Source organism: Cynara cardunculus (genome assembly GCF_001531365.2).
Source record: "Cynara cardunculus var. scolymus isolate 2C chromosome LG 11, CcrdV1, whole genome shotgun sequence".
NCBI classification, from domain to species: Eukaryota; Viridiplantae; Streptophyta; class Magnoliopsida; order Asterales; family Asteraceae; genus Cynara; species Cynara cardunculus.
In genome coordinates this window covers 1285966-1311072 of record NC_037538.1, presented here as the reverse complement: position 1 = coordinate 1311072, position 25107 = coordinate 1285966, and the positions used below count along the sequence as shown (strand labels likewise).

Here is a 25107-nt window from a genome sequence, read left to right as displayed (position 1 = left end):
AAAAACTGAATCTGACGTCAAAGAACATTTATGAGTCATGAACAGATGTTTCATGAAACGGTCCGACAACTTTATACACCGTACCAAAACAGCTATTTCAGACAACAATAAAAAGAACGACCCACAAATGTTTTTTGAAATACCATGTCTTCGTCCTACAATAATACAAATACCAAAATGTCACAAGATTTTCAAGTAATGTTTTCTCGAGACCATTTTGACAGTTTTCTTATACGTTAAGTAATGCTCTACCAGAGGTGTTTTAAAACCATAAATCTTGATGTTTGTTTACCTCTTAATAGTTCAATCAAGAGGCAGTCTCTGAATCGTTAAGAGGTGAATCTTGTTTGGCAAAAAAAAATCTGCCTCTTGATGATTCTAAAACCCTTTGAATGATTTTGTATCATGAGTTTCCCTTAACCATTTAACATCCTAATTTTCATTGTAAATAATTACCGAACAATTATATATCATTTTGCACTATATCATGAGAGTGTCTTAATCATTCTGAATCAAATCATTCTACAACTACCAAACAATATCCGATAATCTTTACGATCTTAGAAAACAATGAGAATTAGTATATTTGTAAGAACATGTAAATTACAAGTCAGACAATGATTTGACTGGTACTTGTTAAATACTTATCATTTTTACGAGTAAATGTCGGTGACCTTTCCCCCAGATCACAGCAAAGCGTCAACCACGGTGATGTGATTTTAAAGCAAAATAATTCAATTTCAAATCGATTCCATCTGCACACCAAACCCTCCCATCTCTCAGCATATTCTTCGCACCAACAGAATCAATTTGCATGTTCTAGGGTTTATTTCAATTGATTCAACCGCCGCCAGTTCAATTCCGGTGGCCGGAGCTGTCAGATCTAAGCGTAATTCATAGCACCCTGTAATATCTTGTTTTCTGAGATCATATAATTGAGGTAAGTGATAATCTTGTGGTTTAGTTGTGCTTGATTGATCGTGGGAGGAAGCTCGATTTTGATATGGATGTGATAAGATCAGAGCTCGGTGGAGCATAATGGATATTCTTTTGTTTTGGATATAGTTATTATCAAATTGATTATCTTGATAACTGAAGATCTGATTGAATTGGGATTTAGTATAAACTGTATTTGCTATCTGAAGTTGTTATTGGAGGTTTTTATGACGATGTGATGATAATTAATGTTTTTGCATGTTTCGACAGATAAAACAGTTTTATAAATGTAGATGTCATGTGATTTACTGTGTATAGTCATTAATTTAGGTTCTGGGTTATTTACTAATGCTGTTTGTAGTGCGATAAATAATGCTGATTCGTGTTGGTTGGGGATTTTACTTCTTGTAGTTTTGACGTTTAGAGGAAGGGGGATAAAGTGAGTGAGGCAGGGAGGTTTCGGATAATGAAACAAGGGATGATAGAATGCAGCGTCTGTCATTCCAAGTTGGTGAATCCGTCCGCAAAGACAGTCTCTAGGGCTTATGATCGACATCGGAGCAAGATTTCGAAGAAGCATCGAGCACTCAATGTTCTCTTGGTTGTTGGTGATTGCATGTTAGTTGGCTTACAGGTGATTTCCCTTTGCAATGATATTCCTTAAAGATTATAAAACTCAGATTTGTCCTTTCGTGTATGCTTTTCTTTTGAAGGGGTTAAGTCTTGTTCATGTACTGTAGTTTTCTTTAGGAGAAACTTTTGGCATCTTTTATAAACCCTGCATTTATATCTTATTTAGATTATTCACCCATTCCTAACAATGGAGCATAGGTTTCTGAGGCCATTTCACCACAGTAACAAAAAGTAAGAAAGAACCTACCGGAGCACATATTTCAATTGGTTATCTTAACTCCAATTAATTATTGCATCATCTGCTGCTGCCTAAAGACGAATAAAGTCCATATGCCGAACTGCATTTCAATCAAAATAACTCACTAAATCCTTCTGTATATCCAATTGTGGTGAGAAGGACGTCGGTAGTATGATTTTTTTCTCCACATTCGCTTGCAAGAAAAGATAAAAAAATGTGTTGTGGTTGTCTATTATTAGCACTGATCCTTTTCATAACAAAGCAACTTGTTAAACTTCAATCTGTCATTGATTAGATATTTTTAGGTATAGTAAGCTGTGTATTGTCTTCATGTTGCCTATGTTATCAGTGGCTTACTGTTTCTTTTTTTATTACTTTACAGCCAATTTTAGTGTACATGTCCAAGGTTGATGGGAAGTTCAATTTTAGCCCCATCAGTGTTAACTTTCTGACTGAAGTTGCAAAGGTTATCTTTGCACTTGTAATGCTTCTAATCCAGGTAGGTTTTTCTCAGTTTAAATGTATCTATGCTGTGCTTTATGTTGATCAATTTGTCTGGAGAACTTTTCTGTTATTTATCTTGTTAAAGGGTCGAGTAAAAAAAAATGTACCAAAATTTGTTTACTCCGTTGTTTATTCCTGAATATATGGCTGTAAGTTATGGCTTTGTTAATCTGGATTTTGTTTTACTTTTTGTATGCTATCTTGATCGATGTCGAAGTTCTGAAATTAATAGTACTGTTCTTCCTCCCTAAAAATATATGGTTTTACAAATTGCTTACTTCTTTGTTAATTTTCAGGCTAGAAATCAGAAGGTTGGAGAGAAGCCACTTCTTTCTATCTCCACTTTTGTACAGGTAATGTTGCCAAATTTCAGTTTTGGGTCAACATATTATAGCCATGGTTAGGCTCTTCCAACCAAAAAGGCAGTCGGAAGTACTAATGTGCAAACTTCATATTCTTGAGGACACCTTTGATTTGGATGTAATTGTACTTAAATTTGCTTAGCTGAGGATGCAATTTTCTTAAAAATATCTAAAATATATAGTCTTTCTTGTCTGCACTGCCCTCCATGTCATTTTGTTTCTTTCATTGCTTTTGTTTCTCGCTCGTTCTCTATTAGTTGTACATTTCCTTTATAACATTGAAATAGATTCTGATGCCAGGCTTTCATTTTATGAGATATTACTCAGCGGTCACTGTGAAATCCACTGGCAACTTATATTTATTTGATGCTATTAGTTTGGAAAATATTTTATGATTGGCATTTATTTTTTTGATCTAAATACATAACATAAACAATGTTGCAGCAATGCAGCAGTTATATTCTATTATTTACATCATCTGACATAAGATCTGGTTGAAGTAGCTTACTTTTGCTTTATTGAAGCAAAAAGGTCCCATCTTTCACCTAGGATTTTGAAGAAACTATGTAATATCATATGAACCCTTGAACTTCCTAAACTAGTTGAATTTTGGTCTCAACAGTGCCTGAATTTCCCTCCAATTATATTTATTCTACATACCCCCGAAATCACCAGATTTCACATAAAACTAGAACTGTTGCATTGCACCAAGAAATCCCCTCTTGCAGAAAAGAAAAAGGAACGACCCTCGTTTTGCCCACCAGTTAGGGTGATATCCTCCTCCTGAAGCTGCACATTCCCCAAATAGTTTAGTGCTCAAGGGCATGGTCCTTGACAAGAATATACCCTAGAAAAAGATAATTAGCCTCCTTAACATCCATTTCTTACTCAACCACCTAGATTGTTGGGTAAGAAATCAGAAGGTCAGGAAATAAGCATTGTATTTTCTAATGCTACCAATTTCTACTTTATCCTAGCTAACTATTTTGACTATCGTTTTCAAAGAAGATATTTTTGATGAAGCAGGTTTGTGAAGGCAGAGAGTGAGAGATTGATATGAGACCTTTCAATAATGTTGAAATGGTAAAAACTGAGGTAGCCCAGCAAACAGAAACAATGAAAAATTTATTATTTGAGAGCCAAAGGAAATCTAACAATGGACACTGCAGATTTAGTAATGTCTTAGACTCTTAGTTAAAAAGGTTATTCTGCCATTAGGCTTGCAAATTTTAGAAGAATTGAACCGCATTTACTTCGCAGATCTGGTCTTCAGATCACTGTTGATCTATCAATTGAAACTTCTATTTGATATTTGCAGTTACTCGGCTCTGTAGCGTATATGCTTTTTCTTTTTATGCTTCAAGTTCTGTCTTAATTTTAGAAATTATAGATACATTAAATTCATTTTTTTATGCATCAAGCTCAAGTTTTGATGTATGTCAGGTTTTTTTGCAGGCAGCTCGCAACAATGTGCTTCTTGCTGTTCCAGCATTTCTCTATGCTATTAATAACTATCTAAAATTCACCATGCAGGTACTTTTGATGTAAACTTCTTCTGATATATTAAATGTTTCTAGAGAACATTGATAATTGTTATATCGGGTAACTTGAAAATGGAGCTACAGTTTAAATTTTACCATTGAATTGCATGAAGAAGGAATGGCTATGATGTAACTTTAGCATGTAGTTTCAGAATGATTTCCTAGGGACACTTTCCGCATCTGCTACATTCTAAATCATCATGGTTTCATGTTTATGCGGTTTTACAATATCCTGTCAGTTTTCTTTTATAGTTGTTTTGAGATATGGGGATACAGGCCTGTGAGTATTAACCTTATAGTTTTGATGTGAAAACTCGAAATCTTTGGAAGACCAAGGGTGGTGCTCATTGACACATTTTGGTAATTCAACAAGAGAATTCATCAATTTTAAAGGTTGATTCAACCAGGTTGTATTGCTTATGATTCCCATACCCAACAAAGAACAAAAATGATGTTAAAACAAAAGGATGTCTGATGTTTTTTCTACTTATTTATAAGCACTGTGTAGAGCTTTCTCTTTAACTTATGAAGCATATTGACGTTATTAGGTGGAAGAAATAACTCGACATTGGTTGGAAATACATAATTGTGCTTGAATAGAGAATAGCAAATTTTGATATAGTAATCATGTTAGTCTAGACAGAAGGAACTTGCAAGGCTGGGAATTTGCCACCGGTAACCATTCAACTATGTCACAGCATAGATATGTGCATGAGTGGGTGGCTTCATTGTCAGTTACAATATATTCCAACGATTTTGATGCACTAACATGCCAATATATGTGTCCTGTTGCTCATATTTGCCTTCCTTCAGGCTCTGTAGGAGAGTTAACTTGTTAAACCTTTAAGCAATATGCACCAGGCATTATTCTCGCCTTGCCTCTTTGTACAGAAATTTAGGACAGTCCACATGTGGCTAAACATTTGTGTGTAGATTGGTCCAATGTCAACAAGTTTCAATCTACTTTGTTATTCCATGTAGTGATACATAGACTTATGATGGAAGCATATTTCAAAAAATGTTTGTTAGCTTTTGATAGTTGTTGAGCAAATCATGCTATATGGCATAGCAATTATTAGCCAGCTAGGTAACTGCTTGTCCTATGAAAGATTTCTTCAATGGTTATGTTTTTTTAATATCCATCACATGGCTGAGTTTCGTTTTAGTGATGATCACTGTCAACCTGCGTGTGAATCAAGAGTTCACTTGCAATGTGTAGAATTTCTTCTTGGAGCCTATTATCTAATATTGACAAATTTTGTGCAGCTCTATTTTAACCCTGCAACTGTGAAGATGCTAAGCAATCTGAAGGTAAAATATCTGTTGCATTGTTTCTCGTGCTTATTACTGTGTAAGTTATCACAAGCGTCCAAGAACTGAATGATTTGATCGACTTTTGTCTTAGAATTTGACCTGTGGTTATCAAACTTCCTCTTCATCACTAAGGCCCTCAAGATATTTTGATGAAATGAGGGAATGAGCAACCTCTGCTTGAACACGAGATTCACTCATTAGGGCTTGAACTTCTTAAGCTGACCCTCTGATGCCCAGTATCTATTTTATGGACTGCAAACTCATGCCTTACTTCTAGAATCACATAAAAAATTCATCCTTGCATTAATATATCCTATCTAGCAATGCTTTTGAGCTGTAACAATGTGTCTTCTGTTTTTTCAATTGCCGTATGTCAGCAGAATTAGGTTTCTTAGTCCATATATATGGTCAGTTTTGTGCTCCTGCAGAAAATGGAAGATGCACTTTTGACACACACTTAAACGCCTTGTCTTGAGTTTGTTTGTTCGTTACTAAACGCCTTGTCTTGAGTTTGTTTGTTCGTTACTCTTCTTGTTGAACCCTAATAACGACTGACGTTTGCAGGTATTGGTAATTGCGGTTCTATTGAAGATGGTGATGAAGCGACGATTTTCGATAATCCAGGTATGTTATGAGGTTGTAAAAGGTTTCTTCTTTTCTTCTTTTTCATGAAATCAGTCACCATATGGATTCACTTTTTTATTTAGTTTTAACTAGTAATCATCATTGACCAAATATCCCTTTTTTGTTTCAGTGGGAGGCTCTTGCTCTATTGCTTATTGGAATTAGCATAAATCAAATGCGTTCCTTACCTGAGGGCTCTAGTTCGATGGGTCTTCCAATTGCAATGGGTGCATATGTCTACACATTTATCTTTGTAAGTTGATTTTAGCATTCCTTGAAGACTGATGTTGACATATTCCTACATGGCATTCAAGCCTACTTAAATGTGTGATGCTTTGTCATGATATAGTTGGTGTCTCAGTCTAGTTCTCAAAAGAGAGTATGATTCAACTAACTTGAGGACTCCAATTTACAGGTGACGGTTCCATCTATGGCATCTGTCTTCAATGAATATGCACTGAAGAGTCAATACGACACAAGCATCTACATGCAGGTGATCTTAATAAAATAATCAATAAATTGCTTCATCACCTTCCCTTTTTAGTCGAGAACAAGTTTTGTATGTCGTGCTCTTGATGTCCAAAACTGTTTTTAATATATCCTCTTTTACTTATTGAAGACAAGATGATTGTGTAAAATTAGCGAGAATAAATGGCGAGTAGAAGCAGTATATATTGAAGACATCATATTTAAGATGACTAGATCAATAGATTGCGTTTCAAAGATCTATCCTTGTAGGTATCTCTAGTTCTGTGACTTGAAAGAGGGTCCTATGGTGATCTGCAGCTTGAGTTCTATCAGACAGGCCTGACTGTAAAATATTTGTGAACATCAAAAAACATACAAGAACAAGGTTTTTTTTAGATGGAATGATTTATTGGGTTACTTCATTAGTATGAACATGGTGTGTTTATGAGCTATGGTTACCATCAGAACACCAGTTTCTATGACCGTACTGTCTGTACATAGAACATGAACTGCCTCGCTGCTATACTATCATTGCTTCGTGTTTGCTGCAACATCCAACCTTATAGGGCAATGACATGAAGGGTTGGGTTCCAGTGAGAATGGAAGTTATGGTGAGAAGGGTAAGAATGGATCTCTACCCTTGGATCAATCCTAATTGAAGATCAACCCTAATGAGATGCACTGGATCAATTCCCATGAGAAGCACAATTCATTGGGTGGGGGTGAGATTAAAAGTGATCAAGGGTCTAGATCCCTTCTTATGCTTCTCACATTAACTTCTATTCTCACATGATCCTTCTTCATGACATGAAATCCTTAAATACAGTAGTGTATAACACTCTGTAAAAATTAGGCATGATGACTATGTTCATTGATCCCTATATGTTGGTTTGATCCTACCTTAGGGTGGTTTGGGTCTTGTTATCCATTTGTTTAGGTGTTCCACAAACTTTGGTGCTGTTAACTGTTTCATTATTATCTCTCTTCTTAATTAACGAATTCATGGTTCTACTCATGTTTTGGGACCATGTCATATGATATCTTTCACCTGGTTTCCTAGGAGGTTGTCATTTGATCACCTCAACGAGTTCCCTCAAAGTTTGCATCTTTCCTAGTTTTATAATACACCCATCTTGGTATCTCATGTCTATGGCACTCATTTTCTATATGCTTGGCCTTTTTGTTGGCTAACAATATACACCAAGAAGTAAAGTTGGTGCTGACCAGGACTTTCATCGAACTTCATCTGTACTTGTTTATAGACCATTATCTATGCTCGAGTCACATGATCCATTTTCAACTTATGCCATGAGAAATATCCGAAATCAGATTGCTTTTGCTTTATTTGTTTGTTTTTTGTTTGCTTTATCTGATATAACAAGAGAAACATTCGACGAAAATGGCTTACCCAGCATGCGTCATAGTATGTCGCATGATCCTATCTTATACTGTGTAACCTGACAAATGGAGGATGATTGCATGTTCATGAGATTCATTGAAGTCATCAAAATAAGATCTTCGTTCGATTTCCTTCTCCTAAGTGTATTTGCTTGTGTTTTTCTGCTGTAAATCTACTATGTCTACCAGAAGTGCTACATAATCAATGTTTGTGTCTTCTGAAATTTCTACCCTATTGCTGAGTTGCAGAATTTGTTTTTGTATGGATATGGTGCAATATTCAACTTCCTAGGGATCCTTGGAACCGTCATTATCAAAGGTACTAATTTGCTTCAATTTCCAATCTCACAATTTGCATCTCTATTGAATTGGACAAATTGATTTTACATTGCATTGGTACTGACTGTGTCATTGATGATAATTTGTAATCTTCTTCCTTCTACAAAATTGGTGGCATGGTGTTCATCTTGATGTGTGCATACCCCACATCAGGCTAACAGCTTTTTTACTAGATCCATCTCCATCAAGGACGAATGGTGTAAATTCTTGTTTAATGTTATCTTGGTACCAATCAATGCTTTTGAAATGAAAGAGTCGAGTGAACTAGATTATAACTTTGACATCCATAGGGTTTTAGAGTGGACCTCAAGATTTTACTGCTCAAAGATATATATTATTTATCCTTGTTAAGAGTTAACCATCTACAGTAAAACCTTATTTTTTTTACATGATTATATTTCTCAGGTCCTGAAAGCTTTGATATTTTGCAAGGACATTCGAAAGCTACCATGCTTTTGATTGTGAACAATGCAGCCCAAGGAATTTTATCCTCATTTTTCTTCAAATATGCTGGTAAGATTACAAGAATGTTCAAGATTATTGTTAACTTCTACAAAAGCTTGCACTCATAAAACTCCATCAGTAATTAAGAGAAGTTGCATTTGCTACATTCGTCATCAACTCTTTGTTTTGGGTATCTCCTAGTAATAATTTTTTCCTTATCTAAACATCGGTTTTATGGCGTGCAGATACAATTTTGAAAAAGTACTCGTCAACCGTTGCCACGATCTTCACAGGCTTTGCGTCTGCAGCTTTGTTTGGTCACACTCTGACTATAAATTTTATGCTAGGAATTTCTATTGTTTTCATTTCAATGCATCAGGTATGGCAGCAAGAGTTTATCCTCTCAATACGTTCAACTTCTTATAGCGATTTACTCATTTACCCTTTGCTTCATTCTTTTTCCAGTTCTTTTCGCCTCTTTCAAAAGTTAAGGAAGAAGAAAACGGGGTGTTGGAGTTGGAGTCAGTTCAGAGCAATCATAGGTACTTTAGTACCATCAGTTGTTAAATATTGTAGCATAAAGTAATCTTTTCTTGGGTTATTAAAAATGAACTCTCTTTTTTCTTTTCAAGGGATTCGGCTTTTATAAATATGGCAGCTGGGGCAAATGAGGAGGTAAAAATATTCGGTGATTTATGTATTTTTCGATCTATTAAGGTTGTTCTAAGTTCTAATACATGTTATTTTTTCTTGCATTCTACTTCTGCAGGCTAGTCATCGTGTAGAAGCTGATGAAAGACGGCCTCTCCTTCCTACTTGAATTGACAATGAAGTAAGTTTCTCAAACTACGGTGTGACCTCTTTAATTGTATCCATATAGTATCATACTTGTCTCTAGTGCAAAAAATCGTTATCATTTTCGTCATCATCGGTACTGTAATCATGTTCTTGGAATATCATGTATTTCATGTATTATTCATCGTGAATATCATGTATTTTGATTATGAATACTTTTCTACAAACATGAAATTTACAACCAATGAGTTCATATTTGATATATAAACAAAATTAGTTCACAGGATGGTCATTGGCTCAGCGGTACCTAGGTTATTAGTAGGGCCCATCCGAGGAGGTCTAGCTCAAACCTCATCAAAGATGATAAGCCTACATAAGTATTTGCCATACATAAATATTATATAATATATACTTATAGAAAACCACGATTAGGTTTTTCCAACCCTCTTATAATAGAAATGGACAATGCGTGAGGGGTGTTTGGTTTGACGGAGTGTATTTGAGGGATTTGGTTTTCATGGAAGGATTTGGTTTATAGGATTTGGAATGGAATTGACTTCCGTTTTGTATAGATAATTTATAAGAACAAATTATAAATAATTATAATAATAGTTAAATTCCTTTTTATTAATTGATTATTACATAACATATTTTAAAACATTATTACAAAAAAAATCCTATGAAATCTCATGAAATACCAACTACCGCATGGGATTTCTAAATCTAATGTTTGTGGGATTTCATTAAAACCCCGTGATTTCAATTACGGACTTTACTTTAAACCAGACACGGGATTGGAATGGAATCCAATTTCAAATCCTGCAAACCAAACAGACCCTAAAGATTGATATCTTAATAATGTGTGAAGGTGAATGCAGGTGTTCTTCTTTGAAGTATTTTTCTGGCTCTATTTGGTGAGGATACAAACAAGAGATTCCCAGTTTAACAAGAAGAAGAAGAAAGCGTTTACAGTCTACGGAGGGGACACGATGCCGTAGATCATTGTGGATAAAAGTATACTCCTCTAACAAGCAGGCGAATGGCGAGTTTAGATAGAGAAAAACACCTGTTTTTTTGAGACTTCACTATCATCATCATCATCATCATCATCATATTCATATATACATATGTTAAGAAGAGACATTTATTTGTATTGTTTTTACTTTAGAACCACCATTCATCCATAAGTTCAATTTCTGTTATTGGTTGTGTGTAAATGTAGGATGAATTACAAGAATTTTGGATGTGTTTGTTTTTCTCCCATGTCCATATGTGGGCTTCAAAAGCAGCAATACATGTAGCTTCAACTTCCTTTTCATCATCTTCTTTGTGTACATTCACTTTTTCTTTTTGTTAACAGTGGGTGTTCGTGTCAGTTTATGTGCAACTCAGCTAATCCGAAGGACTCTTAGGAACAACATGGTGACCTCTAAGGAAAATATTTAAGACCCAAACTTTATTATCAGTTGAGTTAACCTTGCATTTTCACTTTTTAGAGTATGCTCAACGAGTTATTGTGTGTCTTTCGGTTTTTCGTTTCTAGTTTTTGGTCATAATATAGTCCAGGAAGAAGAAAAAGACGATTTTAGGGATGATAAACGTTTATCGGCAAGAGTAACCACCTTCAATTACCTTATCGGGTTAATTTTTTGGTTATAGAAATGGGTTGTTGATAAACATCCTTTACCTGGTAAATGTTCACTGGATAAGAGTCTTCTCTCTCACTTATCGTGTACGATTCTTGATCCTTGTTATGGCTCTTATTAAGTAAAATTATGTCCTTGTTATGCTCACCCAGTAAGGTAAAAGGGTTGTATACTTGCAACTTAATGAACTTAATGAATTTAATTGTTCAACCATACACGAGTGTTTCTTTTTGGCTTAATTGTTAAGCCATTAAGTCAACATCGGTATATGGAATAAGCCAGGATAAACAACCCGTAAGTGATATTCGATATATCGTAATTTTTTAATTTAAAATTAGTCTTCAACCAGTTACCTGGTTACTTAAATGATATTTAAAACTTTACATCTTAAATACCAAAATTAAAATTTTGAAAGTACATTACCTAAAATATGAATCAAGTTAAAATACGTTATTTTTTGTTCTCTTTTATTTTGTTTTGATTGTAAGATCAATAATTTATGATTTTAAAATAATATTGATGATAATTAGTTGTTGGGAGATTAATGTTTGAATCACATGTAATCATGATCAAAATTATTGAAGTTTGCTAATGTTTAAAGTGTTTAGATATGTGTTATAGTAAGGTTTAAAACGTGACGTCATGACGAGACCAAGTCTTAAGTTTTAGTAGTTGTAAAGTCAATAGCGTAACGTATGACGGCAAATTTTTAATATATACGTATACACATAATTAAATATGAAGTTATTAACTTAAAGTGAATATATTGTAAAACAATTTCTTAGAAATACTATTATAGTTTGTGAACACACTTTAAATCTAAGAGATCTGTTATAGTTTCTTAACTTACTATGAACACAGATTAAATTTAAAGATACCACTTGTGAACCTTTTGAACACCCAGTAAGTCACGACACGCCATTACGTATTAAGTCACGCGCGCCATTACGGCTAGTCCGACGACCTTATGGAAAATGGGTGAAAGGGTAAAAAAGTAATTTCACTACTTTCTTTCATGGACATTTTTTTCCTTCTTATTATTAGGTGTTTGGGATTGCTTATTTCATGGACGTATTAGTGTTTGGATAAGGAAAAAAAATACTTATTCTGGTGTGGTAAGTAATAAGTCATTTTTAGTGTTTGGATGAGGAAAAAAAAGAACGTTTATACGGTGCCAAACTGGTAACAAGGAGTTCTTAATAAGTTACTATCTTCTAATTTATCAAAAATAACTTATCAACTTTGAAATCCAAATTACCCTTTTAACCCTAAACCTAATAAAATCCACCAACAATAATTGGTTTTCCTCGATTGGATCCAAAACAACCCAAAATGAGTGCCCAAGAACATCCAAATCTGTTACTCGAAACCTAATAATTCAGAAGCTGCTTGATCCAAATCAACTTACCAAGCATCTTCGAAGAGATCTATTGCACTTCTGCATGATTCTTCATGGCCTCCAACTTCAATATGGTTTTCGATTTCGATTTCCCCAAGTACGATCTCTGTTCATTTATTTCGATTTTCATGGTTTTGAGTTCCATGGTCTTTGATTTCTAAGCTTCTTCAGTTTCAACTTCCCCTGGCTTCCATGGTTCCCGATTTCTTGTATGCGCCTTCCACAGTTCTCAGATTTCATGTTTGCATATGCTTTCTATGGTTCTCGATTTCTTGTTTCATGGTTCTCGATTGCATGTGCTACTGTTTGACGGTGGGGTTTGAAGATCTTGTAGTTATATGGGAAAATGTCATTTTTAGTCATTTTACATGAATAGGCAAAATTTGTCAAACACTAAAAAACTGCTTATCAATTTTTATGTTTTGATACCGTCGTAAGCTAATCCAAACACTTTTTATAAAAATCCGGTTTACACCCCATAAGTTGATAAACGCTTTTAAAAAAGGCATGGGTTGTTTTAAATAAGCAATGAGGTTGTTTGTTTACCTCTTAATAGTTACATTAAAAGACAACATCTGAATCGTTAAAAAATGAATTTTGTTTGACAAAAGAAAAAACTGTTTCTTAATGATTCTAAAATCCTCTGAATAATTTTTTTATGATAAACCTTCGTTAACCATTCAATACCCAATTTCATTATAATCAATTATATTTCATTTTACACGGTATCATATAAATAAACTTCTTTCTATAAATGCAATACAAAGTAGAAAGAAAGGAATTAAACGATAACAATCGTTACATATCTTTCGTGATTTTTCAAGAGTATTCGTTCTACTCGTAGAAATCATAAACCCTAACGTCCCCGATTGATTCGCATCAGGTATGTCATGCTCTTTGTTTGATGATTTTCAATCCCTTTCCATGGATTACTGATTAGCTTTTCTTTATGATTCTTGTGGAATTTGATGCTTGGTTATGTAGCTTTGTTCATTCGATTTGTTTAATGCATGAGATGAAAGATGAAGAACTAGGTTAGCGGAGATTGAGTATGATTTTACATATCTGTTGTTTTAAATGATGGCCACGGGAATTTTGTATTACGTACAACGTTTATGGCCGTTTGCGACGTCTAGAGATGATGATTTGCGAGTATCTGATGGATTGGTGAGGGGATTGGAGATACCAGATGAGACGAAGAGGTTTGTGTTTGCGATTCGGGAACCGGAATCACAGGCGGTGATATATATACTCTGTGCTCAGAATTTATCTGAGAGATCGGCTGTGGATGCTGAACGTTTGGTTAGATGTGTTAGGCCAGGAGCAGTTGTGGCTCAAGTGAATGATGCTGAGTTCGATGATGTTCAATTGTTAGGTGATAATGGTGGTGATGGTGAACATTCGATTCCGACTTCTTCATTGGAAGTACTTATGAGGTGTTTTCTTCATAAGATTGGTAAAGACAAGTATGAAGATGTGGCTGGGAGTTTGGTTTTGAAGGAGATTTTCGGTGTTGGATTTAATGGTCATTTTTTGGCTGCGAAAAGGATGGCTGAAGAAGTTGGTTCTTCATTTTTGCTGCTTGAATCTCCTTTTGTGAAACTGGAAAGCCAAAGCGATCCGTCAAGTGAGATTGAGTCGGGTAACAATTTTCAAGGTTTTGGTTTACAGCCTAGTAACTTGATGCCACAGAAAGTGGGTTCTATGGTTTCATCAAGTACGAGTAGATATCTTATTTCTGATGATCATGTTCGTTCTCAGATGTTGAAGTCATTATGCTCTCATTTGGTTCAATTAAGTTCTGATCAGAATATGGGTCCTGTAAATATTCAGCCAAAAGATGATTATGAGGTCCCACAGTATGCTCGTTCTGTTTATCCCTTACTTGAAGATTTGCGTAACATATTTGTAGAAATACCTGCAATCGAAAGGGCTCTAGGTTATGCCCAGAAGATGCTTCATGATGTGAGCAAGGGAGACACTATTGACACTCGACTTCTCTCGGAAATATATGCATTTCGAGTTGCGGTTGAGGGCTTAAGGATTGCTCTTAACAATGCTGGTCGGATGCCTATCAGCAAAACTGGAAATCGTCAATCACCTAAAATGGAGTTTTCTTCTCTCCCTCATGAAGAGCAGTCACATGCTCTTCTTGCACATGCGCTTCGTAGTCAGACAAAGAACTTCAAGTCTGTAGTGGCAATTATAGATGCCAGCACCTTAGCCGGTCTAAGGAAACACTGGAACACTGCAGTTCCTCCAGAGGTCAAGAACACAGTCGAAGAGCTGATCGATGAGACTGGAAAGGACGGGGAAACCACCAATCAGAGTGACAAAAAACGAAGATTAACAAATAAACCGGTAGTAGCGGTTGGGGCAGGAGCAACAGCAGTATTAGGAGCTTCATCTCTTTCTAAAGTTGTTCCAGCATCAACCTTTATAAAAGTGGTTACTTTTAAAGTTCCAGCTTCTCTTAAACTGATAATGACACAGACCCAAAAGCTCGTTTCTATATCGATTAGCAAGTTTCTTGGTCCATCTAAAGTCATAGCCCCTAGCATGTTCAATTCTGGACTAAATACTACATCTTCCATGAAGGCAGCTGCTTCTGCAGAGAAGATTAGAACTGTAGTTCACAGTGTAATAGCATCTGCTGAAAAGACGAGTCTTTCAGCTATGAGATCAGCTTTCTATGAAATAATGAGGAAACGGCGGGTTCGTCCAATTGGGGTGCTTCCATGGGTTACTTTTGGGTGCAGTGTGGCTACTTGCACAAGCTTGCTGGTATATGGTGATGGTATTGAATGTGCCATTGAATCTCTTCCTGCAGCACCCTCAATTGCTTGTTTGGGTCGTGGGATTGAAAGCTTACACCAAGCATCACAAGCAGTGGAACAAACAGAAAGCTCCAGGATACAAAAATCTATAGAGTCCCTTGTAAGCAGGTTTAAAAAATGGAAGCTTGCCCCATGATGTAAGAATTCATCTTTTTCATTCATTATATAAAGCCATGCATTTTTATATGACAGTGGTGATTTCTTGTGTGGAAGGGAGTTTATAATAGCTGCTGCTTCATTCTGATAAATGCCTTTGTACATTGCTTGAATTGGTTTTTGTTAGCTTGTGAACATATAGAGATATTTGTTTCAGTAATGCAAAGAACTTTACTTGAGAGAGATTTGTTATCTGATGCCTTTGAAACCTTGAACCACCTTCTAATCTTTTATGGTGTGCAATTTGCTTAAATACAAGCTACAAATAATTTTGTGATATTTGAAGCAGGGATAAATTAATTCATTCCAAACTGTTTCCCTAATCCTATTGATGAGCACATGTAAAAGCACAGGTACACAGATTTAGTATGAAAAAGAACCAGATTAGTTTATTTATATATAGGTTCTAGCTCATGGATGGACATGTCTTAACATTTTGTAGTCACTTGGATCAAATTAGACCATTAACGGAGAGAGGATCAACTCATAAATAAAAGAATATGCTCATATATATATATATATATATAGAGAGAGAGAGAGAGAGAGAGAGAGGGGTAGGTTCATACGAGAATGATACCTATTTAAGATTTAAGAAAATAACCAAATTACGTACAAAATCACATGTGATTTTACATTAATGGCCAAAAAAGTGTGCTGCGACCCTATGGCCGCGTGGCAAGGTTGCGTGAATCACATGTGACTTTGTACGTAATGTTAGTGTAAAGTCACATGTGATTCGGCCATTCTCTTATTTTCTTAAATAGGTACCATTCTCGTATGAACCCGGCTCTCTATATATATCCATGCATTGTATAATTAATGGATCAATTCATCTGATAGGGGTGGAGATACGAGAGATGATCTTGGAAGGAGTATGTTTTCTTTAACTTTCTTTTGTGTTCATTATTATGTAAATGGAAAATAATGACGACAGTTTTAACATTGAGAGGACAAGATGTGTGGAAACATTTTAATGCATGGAAAGGTAAACTTTTTTACTAATAATAGTTATTTTACATTCACATCATGGAAAAAGTTATATGTGAAGATAAGTAGAGAAGAAGAAAGTGGGCTGTGCCACTTTGGATTTAAATGAGTGAGCCAGCCTATAGTATTCTGACCTGCAATTTCCAAAATGAATCTTTGTGAACAATGTGGGTATCGTTTGAAAATGAGTAGCTCAGATAGAATCGAACTTTCTATCTGTCCTACGGGTAGCTGGGAGCCTGTGGATGAAGACATGGATGGTCTCTCTTGATCCCATTGGATTTCATTTGGACGAAGAGCCTTATCAAAATTGTATCGATTCTTATCAAAGAAGGACGGGATTACAAGAGTGAGAGGTAGGTGATGGAGGGCCGGTGGGATGGTTAAAGTGAGAAGAATCGACAAGAAGACAACAACAGGAAGTAGAACTCGTTCTTCTACGCAGAGCATGTCATCCAATACAAGTTGGTAGCATCAATTTCAGTTTACAGAGTTTTCCACAGTGCTTCTGCCCACCTCTGTAGGTTTCTTCCTTTTTTATTATATATATATATTTTTTCTTGCTGTTTCAATTATTTCCCAATCTTTCTGCAGATGTTCAATGATCATTAGGAGAACCAGATGTTATCATGGAAGACCCTTTTTGTACATTTATTGTGTCACTTCTCTCAGTTCACCACCTAATATGTTCTTTGCAAGGTTTGATTCTCTCCTGATTATTATTGCTTAATTGGATTGCATCTTCTTACTCGTTGATTTTTTTTATCGTAAGTTATTTATTACATCGAACGAGGGGATTTAATCATTATTGAACATTAGTCTCTTGCCAAGCAGCTTTAGGTATTTCCATGGACTTGGTCTCAAATAGGAGCTCTTGGAGACGTAGGATTAGGGTAGGTGGCTAGGGGTGTGGAGCTATAGCTAGCGTAGTCGGGTGGAAGGGAGCTGGAGACAGGGACAGACCAAGGTGGTCCATATGGTGGCACGGGTCATTGTTTCATTCCTCCGTCGTAGTGTAAAAAATTATAGAGTCATGAAAAGTGCCACCGTATGTATTTTGAAACTACAATGAGGACACAAGTTTCTCCTGGTAGAGTTGGTTTGCAAGGCTTTTTTTCCTTCCCAAACCCGAGTTCGGATCCCGTTAATGTCATTTTCTTAGTTTTTAGCTTTTAATTTCAATTTTATTATGTTTATGGAAAAAAAATTGCAATAAAAGACTTGAATGCAAGACCTCACATATGAAAAACAATAAACTACCAAGCAGACCAAGAATGATTTTATAAAAAATATCCCTCTAAATATTTCTTATAGTTAATTGGTGCCACCACTTGAAAAAATTTCTAAGCCAGTCTCTGGCAAGAGAGGTAGTGGGTTAGGGACAAGGCTATAGTGTTAGGGGAGAGTTGGACTAAGGGTGTGCATTTTTTTCCCCTTGCTTATGTCTCATGTACCTGCTTCTATTTGTTAATATTTTTGCATATCTACAATTCTCGTTTTCACACACTTTTCACAAGTTGGGGGTCTTCATGTAAACACTCACTCTACTCTTTTGAGTAGAGGTCAGGTTTGCGTACATCTTATCTTCTCCCAAGCAGGCAGACCCCACCTCCGGGTGGGACAAATTGGGTTTGTTTGGTTTGGTCTTTCTTCTCTTACCGAGAACAAACAAGTTCTAAATCTGTAACAAAGTTAATACATGCTAGCTCAAGTTTAGTTATAATTTGTTATAAACCAAATTAAACGAACCCAATAGATCCTAATGGAAAGTAGGTCCTGGAAGGTGTTTGTGCTATTCTATGTATATGGTCAGAAAGAATTGTACAAGCTATATATACTAACAATCAGTCACTGGTGCCTTTTTGTGGAATCTAATACTGATGTTGATGACCAAATGAGGAGAAATTGAACAAAAATAGTCAATCCATCAAAGTCAATTCACTTTTTAGTCATGTCAGGAACTCACTTTCCCAAATAGCTATAGTTTATGCAGAACCTTTACGCATTATGCGTAAGGATAGATTTCGGCCTAAAAAAATAGATTCCGAAAACAAGCCTTATGCAGAAACCCCTTTCTGCTTAAACTTTCTACTTTTCACTTTCTGCGTAAAGATTCAAATTTCTGCGTTTTTTTTCCTTTACTTCTTTTCTTTGTGAGAAATCAGATTTCTGCCTGAGGATTCAAATTTCTGCGCAAAATTTAGCTATTATGCGAAAAGGCATTGAAAAGTGGTTAAAAAATGAATTTGGTTGACGAGATTTACTATTTTGGTCAATTTCACCAGAACGAGGTACACTTGCTCTTTCTTTGGTTCTATAGGTTATAGGGATCGAACCGGTTGGGACCAGTCGGTTAGTACCTGTTAGAGCATTCTGGCACTGGATTGCAAATGCCATGTGCGACCTTTGTCTTTCTTTTGAACTTTTTGACCGCTTTTTCCTCTTTATTTTTTACAAATGGTGATATTGCATTATTTACCATTTTGAATTTTGGAATTAGTATGTAGACAGGATGAGTTATTTGTTTCTTACACCTGCTCGTTCTTTCTCAACTCTCAGAAGAAAGAAACATGGAAAAAGCCTTTGTGTATTGTCGTTTTAATTATTTATTAATTAAAGTTTAGGGGTCATTTATCAAACACTTGCTCGGTAAGCACTTATCAATAAAATTCAATGTTATTATTTACTAATCGGGTAAGATTTTAGTCAACAAAAACGGCTTTCTATGCAACAATTTACCTGATAAAAGCTGATTGTGGTAAGAGTCATTGCCCTCACTTACTGGGTAAGACTCTCGATCTTTTTTTCGTTCTTACCAGGTTAGATTTTTGGTCTTTTATCATATTCATCTACTAAGGTAATATAACTTGGTAAACACTTACTCAAGTAAATATTTGATAAACAGATAATATATTTTGATTTTAAAATTGAAATGTTCTTATTTTCTATTTTGCTAAATTACAAAATGGATGAATAAATAGAACTTGAATAAATCCATTCGTCCAACTCTTTGACAGCCTTAGAAACTCGTTTACACCTCAACAGTCCATCATTGCTTTCAGTGTTCGTTTGTATTGGATTACTAATGAAGCATGAGTATATGAAAATTATTTGAATGTCTGTACATGTAACGATAAATGATACAATACTTATCAACATATTATTTGGATATTCAGTGGTTTTAATGTATTTAAATCCAGGTGGTAAAGATGATATTGTCAATAAACTTATAACTTCAACTTTTAGTTGGTACGAAACCGTATCAACATGTACCAACAAAAAAAAATTGATGCTAATTTAATTGGTATCAAGTATAATTGACTAATACATGATATAAAATTTCAAATATACAGTATTTAAAAAAAAACATGATACCATACCATATTCATCCCAAAAAATTCTTGCCACCATAACAGGAAAAGGAGGATTTTTTTTTATTAACCTAGATATCCAACTCGCTATGCGAGCCGACTAATCCCAGGGTGGCCACCTGCTTTACAGATAGCCCGGAGTCACCGCATTTGAACCTCTGTGGCCATAAGAGAATTTTTATTCCTCCTTATATTTGAACCTGAGACCTTATGATATTTTTGACCTTTAGAGTCAAGTTCAAGCCAATCAGGTACCACTTATCACCATGTGCCATGGAGCGCAAAGTATTTTTAATTTGATAATAAAAAATGTAAAGAAGACCAAAACGACCCTGGCTTAACTAAATCTGTAATGAAATGACCAGTGTAGCAAATGAACTACAAGAACCAAATCCGTAATTTCCAACAAACCACAAGGACCAAAAGTGTAGTTTACTCTAAAATTTTATAGTCCACACAAGATTTAAGAATTGTCACCTTTGGTCCATCCCAAGCAAAGCATTCCTCTTTTCCATTCTTTCATAATTCAATACTCCATTCCATTCCTCTTCCTTTGTTTCCATTCTATTCCTCATTCTGTTCCTTGATTTGCAGTCCTCCATTCCATTCCGTTCCTTTTCCATATTCCCATTCTGCCAGAATACTCCATTCCGTTCCTGACTGTGGCTCCCTTAAAGCATCAAACTTTTGGTTTGCCATAAATCATCCTACAATCAAATTCACAATCTAAAACTTGGGTCATATCATCACGAACCCAACCCTAAATTTCAAGAATCCGAGGGTGTTTGGTTCAGGTAGGGGAATGAAAATGGGAATGAATTTCCATTCCTCTAGGTTTAGCCTAGAATGAAAATTTTGGGCTTCTAGGAGAATTGACCCATTATATTCTCTAAAACCAAACAGTTTCTTTTAACATCATTCCCGTTAATTATGGCTTACAACCTCTAACCAAACATTCCCTTTACAATTCCTACCCTAACTATTAGATACACAATCAAAAAAACATACGAAACCGAATACATATGCACGGTGGAGTTAAACCTCTTATATACTACTACTTTCTTTTTTCCTCAAATTGGCAACCTTCATCTCCTTGTTCCTAAACTTCTGAAATGCAAAATCACCCACCAATACATTGATTTAGAACTATGGTTGATTCTGCTTTAAACTTTGTACAAAATACTGCAAAAGTGATAGTGCCCTTGTGGACAGATTGTACTACCTGCAGGTAAGAGGGAGTTAGTTATCGATTTCAAGCTTAGGCATGACGTTTTTCCTATTTGCCCTTGAAGCATTCTTCCTTCTGTCCTGAATTATGCGAACGTATTCCGTCACTACAACATGGAACTTTGGTACAACCTTATTTGTATTAACGATGTTTAGACCAGCCTTCTTTAAGGCACGGCTGACATGTTGCTGAGCTTTCTGGAAGTGAAGGTGGCAGAGACAAGGGACAATTGAGCGCAGTATGGGCTTCCCACAGGTTATTGGTCCTGTCTGTGCACTAAACGGAAAGAAAGAAAAGGTAACCCTTGTTAGAATGGTAATTGATCAAGATAAAGGATTACCAATTTACCATACCTACAAATAGATAAAGATAACCCAAAGGGTCACTGGCCCAGCAGTACCCGAGTTAGGGTCTGTTTGTTAGCGGCTTAATAAGCTTAATGGGCCTCACAACTTATTTGGTCAGCTATACATGACTGTTTGGTAGTGGTTTAACGATATAGAAAGTGGCTTCTTCAGTAAGCTTTTAGGGGGGAAGCTTTATGCAAAAAGCAGAGTTTTTGCCAAACCTGTCCCTCGCAATTAAAAAAGTGACTTGTGGATTTCATGTAAAGAAGTTCAATAAGGTCTTAAACAAGAAACAAAGAACATAGTTACAAGGTTGTATATTTCTAAATAAACAGACCGATCCCATGCAATTATACCTACATAGTGTACACGGAAATAGCCAAAGAAGTTATCTTATATTCATGCTCTAATGGGTGCCAAAATAACAAAACAAAGTTCAGAAATGAACCAAACCTCTTTTGATGGAATCAGAGAAAGGTGCTCATAATTCAAAATTCAAAAATTTCAATCTTAACAAAAAGAAAGGCATCTAGAGATGAGCAAAAGCATTGACAACAGCCAAATGCTTCATAAATTTGAAAAACAGGTGTAATCCAGGCTTCCCAGACAGAATTAAACATTTATAAGTATGTTAAAAGGAAAACTAATGGCCCTGCACCTATAGACTATATAACCAATTAAAGATTCATACAACATTAGAGGATAAAAATTGCATCCCTTGATGCCGATTGAGCAAAATTTTAATTTTCGCTGAAGTAATATCTAGGAGCATATTTGTACCCTACTTCCCATTCATCATCTAGCTAAGTCGAAATGGGGCAATTGTAGTTGGTTTATGGGATCACAAAAGTTCTCTAAAGCCAACAGATCAATACAAAAAGGTTCATACATAACATATATGCAAAAATTAATCAATCTTCATAAATGACGATCAAGAAATAAATCTTATGTACATCAAAAATCCGATAACCTAATTTTTTTGAGTAATTGTGAATTTGATCATGAGTGTGTGTAACAGAAGGGTGCGAACCTCTTGATGACATAGTCGCATGGCTTATATAGCTGTTGCTTCGGATCCGATAGAATATGTAACTGACAAAAATTGGTCAAAGTCATGGCCTTCAGTTTACACCCATGGAAAACACACAACAAACTATTGTTGCTGCCATTTCCATTGCCCGCTGCGCCGATCGCTTCATCAATTCCGTCCGTAACCTGCTCCTCTTTAACATTAACTTTCTCCTCTTCATTATGCTCCTCTTGGAACGGACTCATACCGAATTTCCATACATACTCCCTGTACCGAACCCTAAGTTCCTCCATTAATCCCCAGTAATGGTGGCGGTAACACTTAGCAAGCTGTTTCATGTTGTAGGACCGTCGCCTGATGATTTGTTGACGAGATAGGTGAGTACAATTGGAGAGGTACTCGTCCTCCGGCGCAGGTTTCATGCCGGTGGGAGAATTGCTAGGGTTTGTGGATGGTGAAGCCATTGTGGAGTGAGACGGTGTCCACAGAAGAGTGACGTGCTCGTTTCTCACCGTAGTCGATGCCGGCGGCGGAGTTGTTAGGGTTTTGGTGGCGGTGTGTATGTGGAAGCCATTGTAGAGAAAGCTGCCCGCGAAAGAGTGAGGTGGTGGTTTCGACTTTCTCGCTTTAATAGCCGTTAACATAAATTTTAATATTAGTTTAGTTGTGTCACTTGTTTAATAATTTGTTACCGGAAAATTAAAGGGTTTTTGAGATTGCTTATAAAAATAATTTATTGATTTATTCTGGTATGATATCGATAATAAACATTTTTAAGTGTTTGGATAAACAACTTATACAGGTTTCAAACCGGTAATAAAGAGTTTTTGAAGAAGTTAAACCCTTATAACTTATGATAAGTTGATAAATACTTTTATAAACAAAAATATAAGTTGTTTTAAATAACCAATTAGTGTGGTTCAGTTATGTTTGAGAACTTTTATGATTATGTTCGTGATGGTTCAGTGTTGTGGTGGAGTGGTTAGTGCCTGGGCAGTTCATAGCGCTGAACCCAGGCTCGAACCCCTCTTCACACATCATGTGCGACATTTACTAAAGGGGCATGCTTTAGCCCTGGATGTGCCTGGGATTAGTCGAGCATTGGCTCGGATACCCATTTCAAAAAAAAAAAAAAAAAACATATCAATTTCAATTGTTGTAAACGTCTTGCTTGTATCTGTGTTTTAAAATACGCTCCATTTACTTAAATTATTTAGAAATAGTGTATATATATGTGTAAAAAAAAGGTTTCTCGACTTAAAGGCATAATACTGATGACTTACATAGAATGATTATATCCCCGCTGAATTGTCATATCGATAAGAAGGTGAAAATCCATAATAAAGTATCATATCTGAATCCGGATACCATCCATCTGTCTCTAGGGCATCATGACCCCCCCTCCCAATACACGCAATTATAATTATAAGATCGATGCAGGAGGATGCTCGAATAGTGGTGTATACCCCCTACTTCAGAAACCGACGTCAAATAGCATATCAATTAATTCCCATACACATGTTGGCCTAATAATGCATACACTTAAAAGACTACCTACAGATGCTTTACTTCCAATCATTTCAGATAACACTTGCATCCTTTGTATTACCACAGCTGTTGGCACAAAATTAACTGATACTTATTCCTCAGATACCGTCATTGCTTCTTCTCCGGGAAAAGAAGTTCACAACCCGTGGGCTTTTTACCTCCACACGAAATTATAGCATTTCGTAATTTATTGGAAAATCCACTTTGATTCTCTATCAATAATTGACTCGATCATCATGTTATAGATTATAAGTTCATAACCTAAGCCCATTACCATTTTGGACGAAACTTTTACTTGTTCAAATAAGAATTAAGTTGAATCAGGGTCACTAGCAACGAATCTTGACATGACCGATCAGTAGAAATACTCCCAACACTCCACTTTTGTCATATATTCCATAGAGAGTCATTTCCAGAGTCCGAAAGAGAGTACTTGGGTTCTCCGAATAACTAAAAAGTGGCTCCTACCACTACTTGGGAGCTTCCGACTTCATTTTCTATTTCACTCCCGTAAAGCAGAAACATAGATGCACTCCTATGAACATGGAAAATACACCGTATGAGACAATTCCTCCAATCCCGAAAAAATCGTGCATCAGTCGCATACTGGTGGTAACTTCGTGCCAGAGGGAAGCGAGTATGACGTCAAGTCATCATGCCCCTTACGCAAAAGGAAAGAGACTCATAGAATGACAGGGCCAAATAGAGCTTTTGGAGATCCAACTATAAGAAGACAAAAAGTTTGATATATAAATAAATAACACGAGTTAAGCATGATCAAATTTTGGTTGGACGAAACTAACCTTAGCCAACAAAGATACCGAGACGTTATAAAGACTATACCAAGTACAACGATTTATACAGAGTAACATATATATCTTTAAATAAATTCTTTTGGTTTATTTACACATAAACTATTTAACGTTTTACGGTATTTAATATTTTTATTTAAATCGATGTAT

General features: G+C 35.8%; 3 protein-coding genes across 6 annotated transcripts; 2 read left to right on the top strand and 1 right to left on the bottom strand.

Moving 5' to 3' along the window:
- The first annotated feature begins 668 nt into the window (after window positions 1–668).
- Window positions 669–10917, top strand: LOC112520786 (CMP-sialic acid transporter 3-like). 3 transcript variants are annotated; one of them, XM_025129350.1, is made up of 16 exons: window positions 669–940; window positions 1348–1570; window positions 2190–2306; window positions 2608–2664; window positions 4129–4206; window positions 5481–5525; window positions 6093–6152; window positions 6283–6405; window positions 6568–6645; window positions 8268–8337; window positions 8763–8870; window positions 9047–9180; window positions 9267–9343; window positions 9434–9476; window positions 9571–9633; window positions 10475–10917. In XM_025129350.1, exons 2-15 carry the CDS (start codon window positions 1403–1405, stop codon window positions 9619–9621), a joined length of 1209 nt encoding a protein of 402 aa, XP_024985118.1. In that variant the 5' UTR covers window positions 669–940; window positions 1348–1402; the 3' UTR covers window positions 9622–9633; window positions 10475–10917. The 3 variants fall into 3 exon arrangements, with proteins under 3 accessions (XP_024985118.1, XP_024985119.1, XP_024985121.1); XM_025129351.1 differs by having other exon boundaries at window positions 10465–10917; XM_025129353.1 differs by lacking the exon at window positions 669–940 and having other exon boundaries at window positions 947–1570.
- A 2545-nt stretch (window positions 10918–13462) lies between these two features.
- On the top strand, window positions 13463–16104 carry LOC112520680. The gene is made up of 2 exons (XM_025129134.1): window positions 13463–13524; window positions 13626–16104. Exon 2 carries the CDS (start codon window positions 13719–13721, stop codon window positions 15612–15614), a length of 1896 nt encoding a protein of 631 aa, XP_024984902.1. The 5' UTR covers window positions 13463–13524; window positions 13626–13718; the 3' UTR covers window positions 15615–16104.
- Window positions 16105–20880: 4776 nt separating this feature from the next.
- LOC112520734 (INO80 complex subunit D-like) lies at window positions 20881–23192 on the bottom strand. 2 transcript variants are annotated; one of them, XM_025129250.1, is made up of 3 exons: window positions 22598–23192; window positions 21215–21496; window positions 20881–21099 (listed from the first exon to the last, which is right to left on the bottom strand). In XM_025129250.1, the coding sequence occupies exons 1-2, from the start codon at window positions 23059–23061 to the stop codon at window positions 21232–21234; spliced, it is 729 nt and encodes a 242-aa protein (XP_024985018.1). In that variant the 5' UTR covers window positions 23062–23192; the 3' UTR covers window positions 20881–21099; window positions 21215–21231. The 2 variants fall into 2 exon arrangements, with proteins under 2 accessions (XP_024985018.1, XP_024985017.1); XM_025129249.1 differs by having other exon boundaries at window positions 20881–21496.
- Window positions 23193–25107: the final 1915 nt, after the last annotated feature.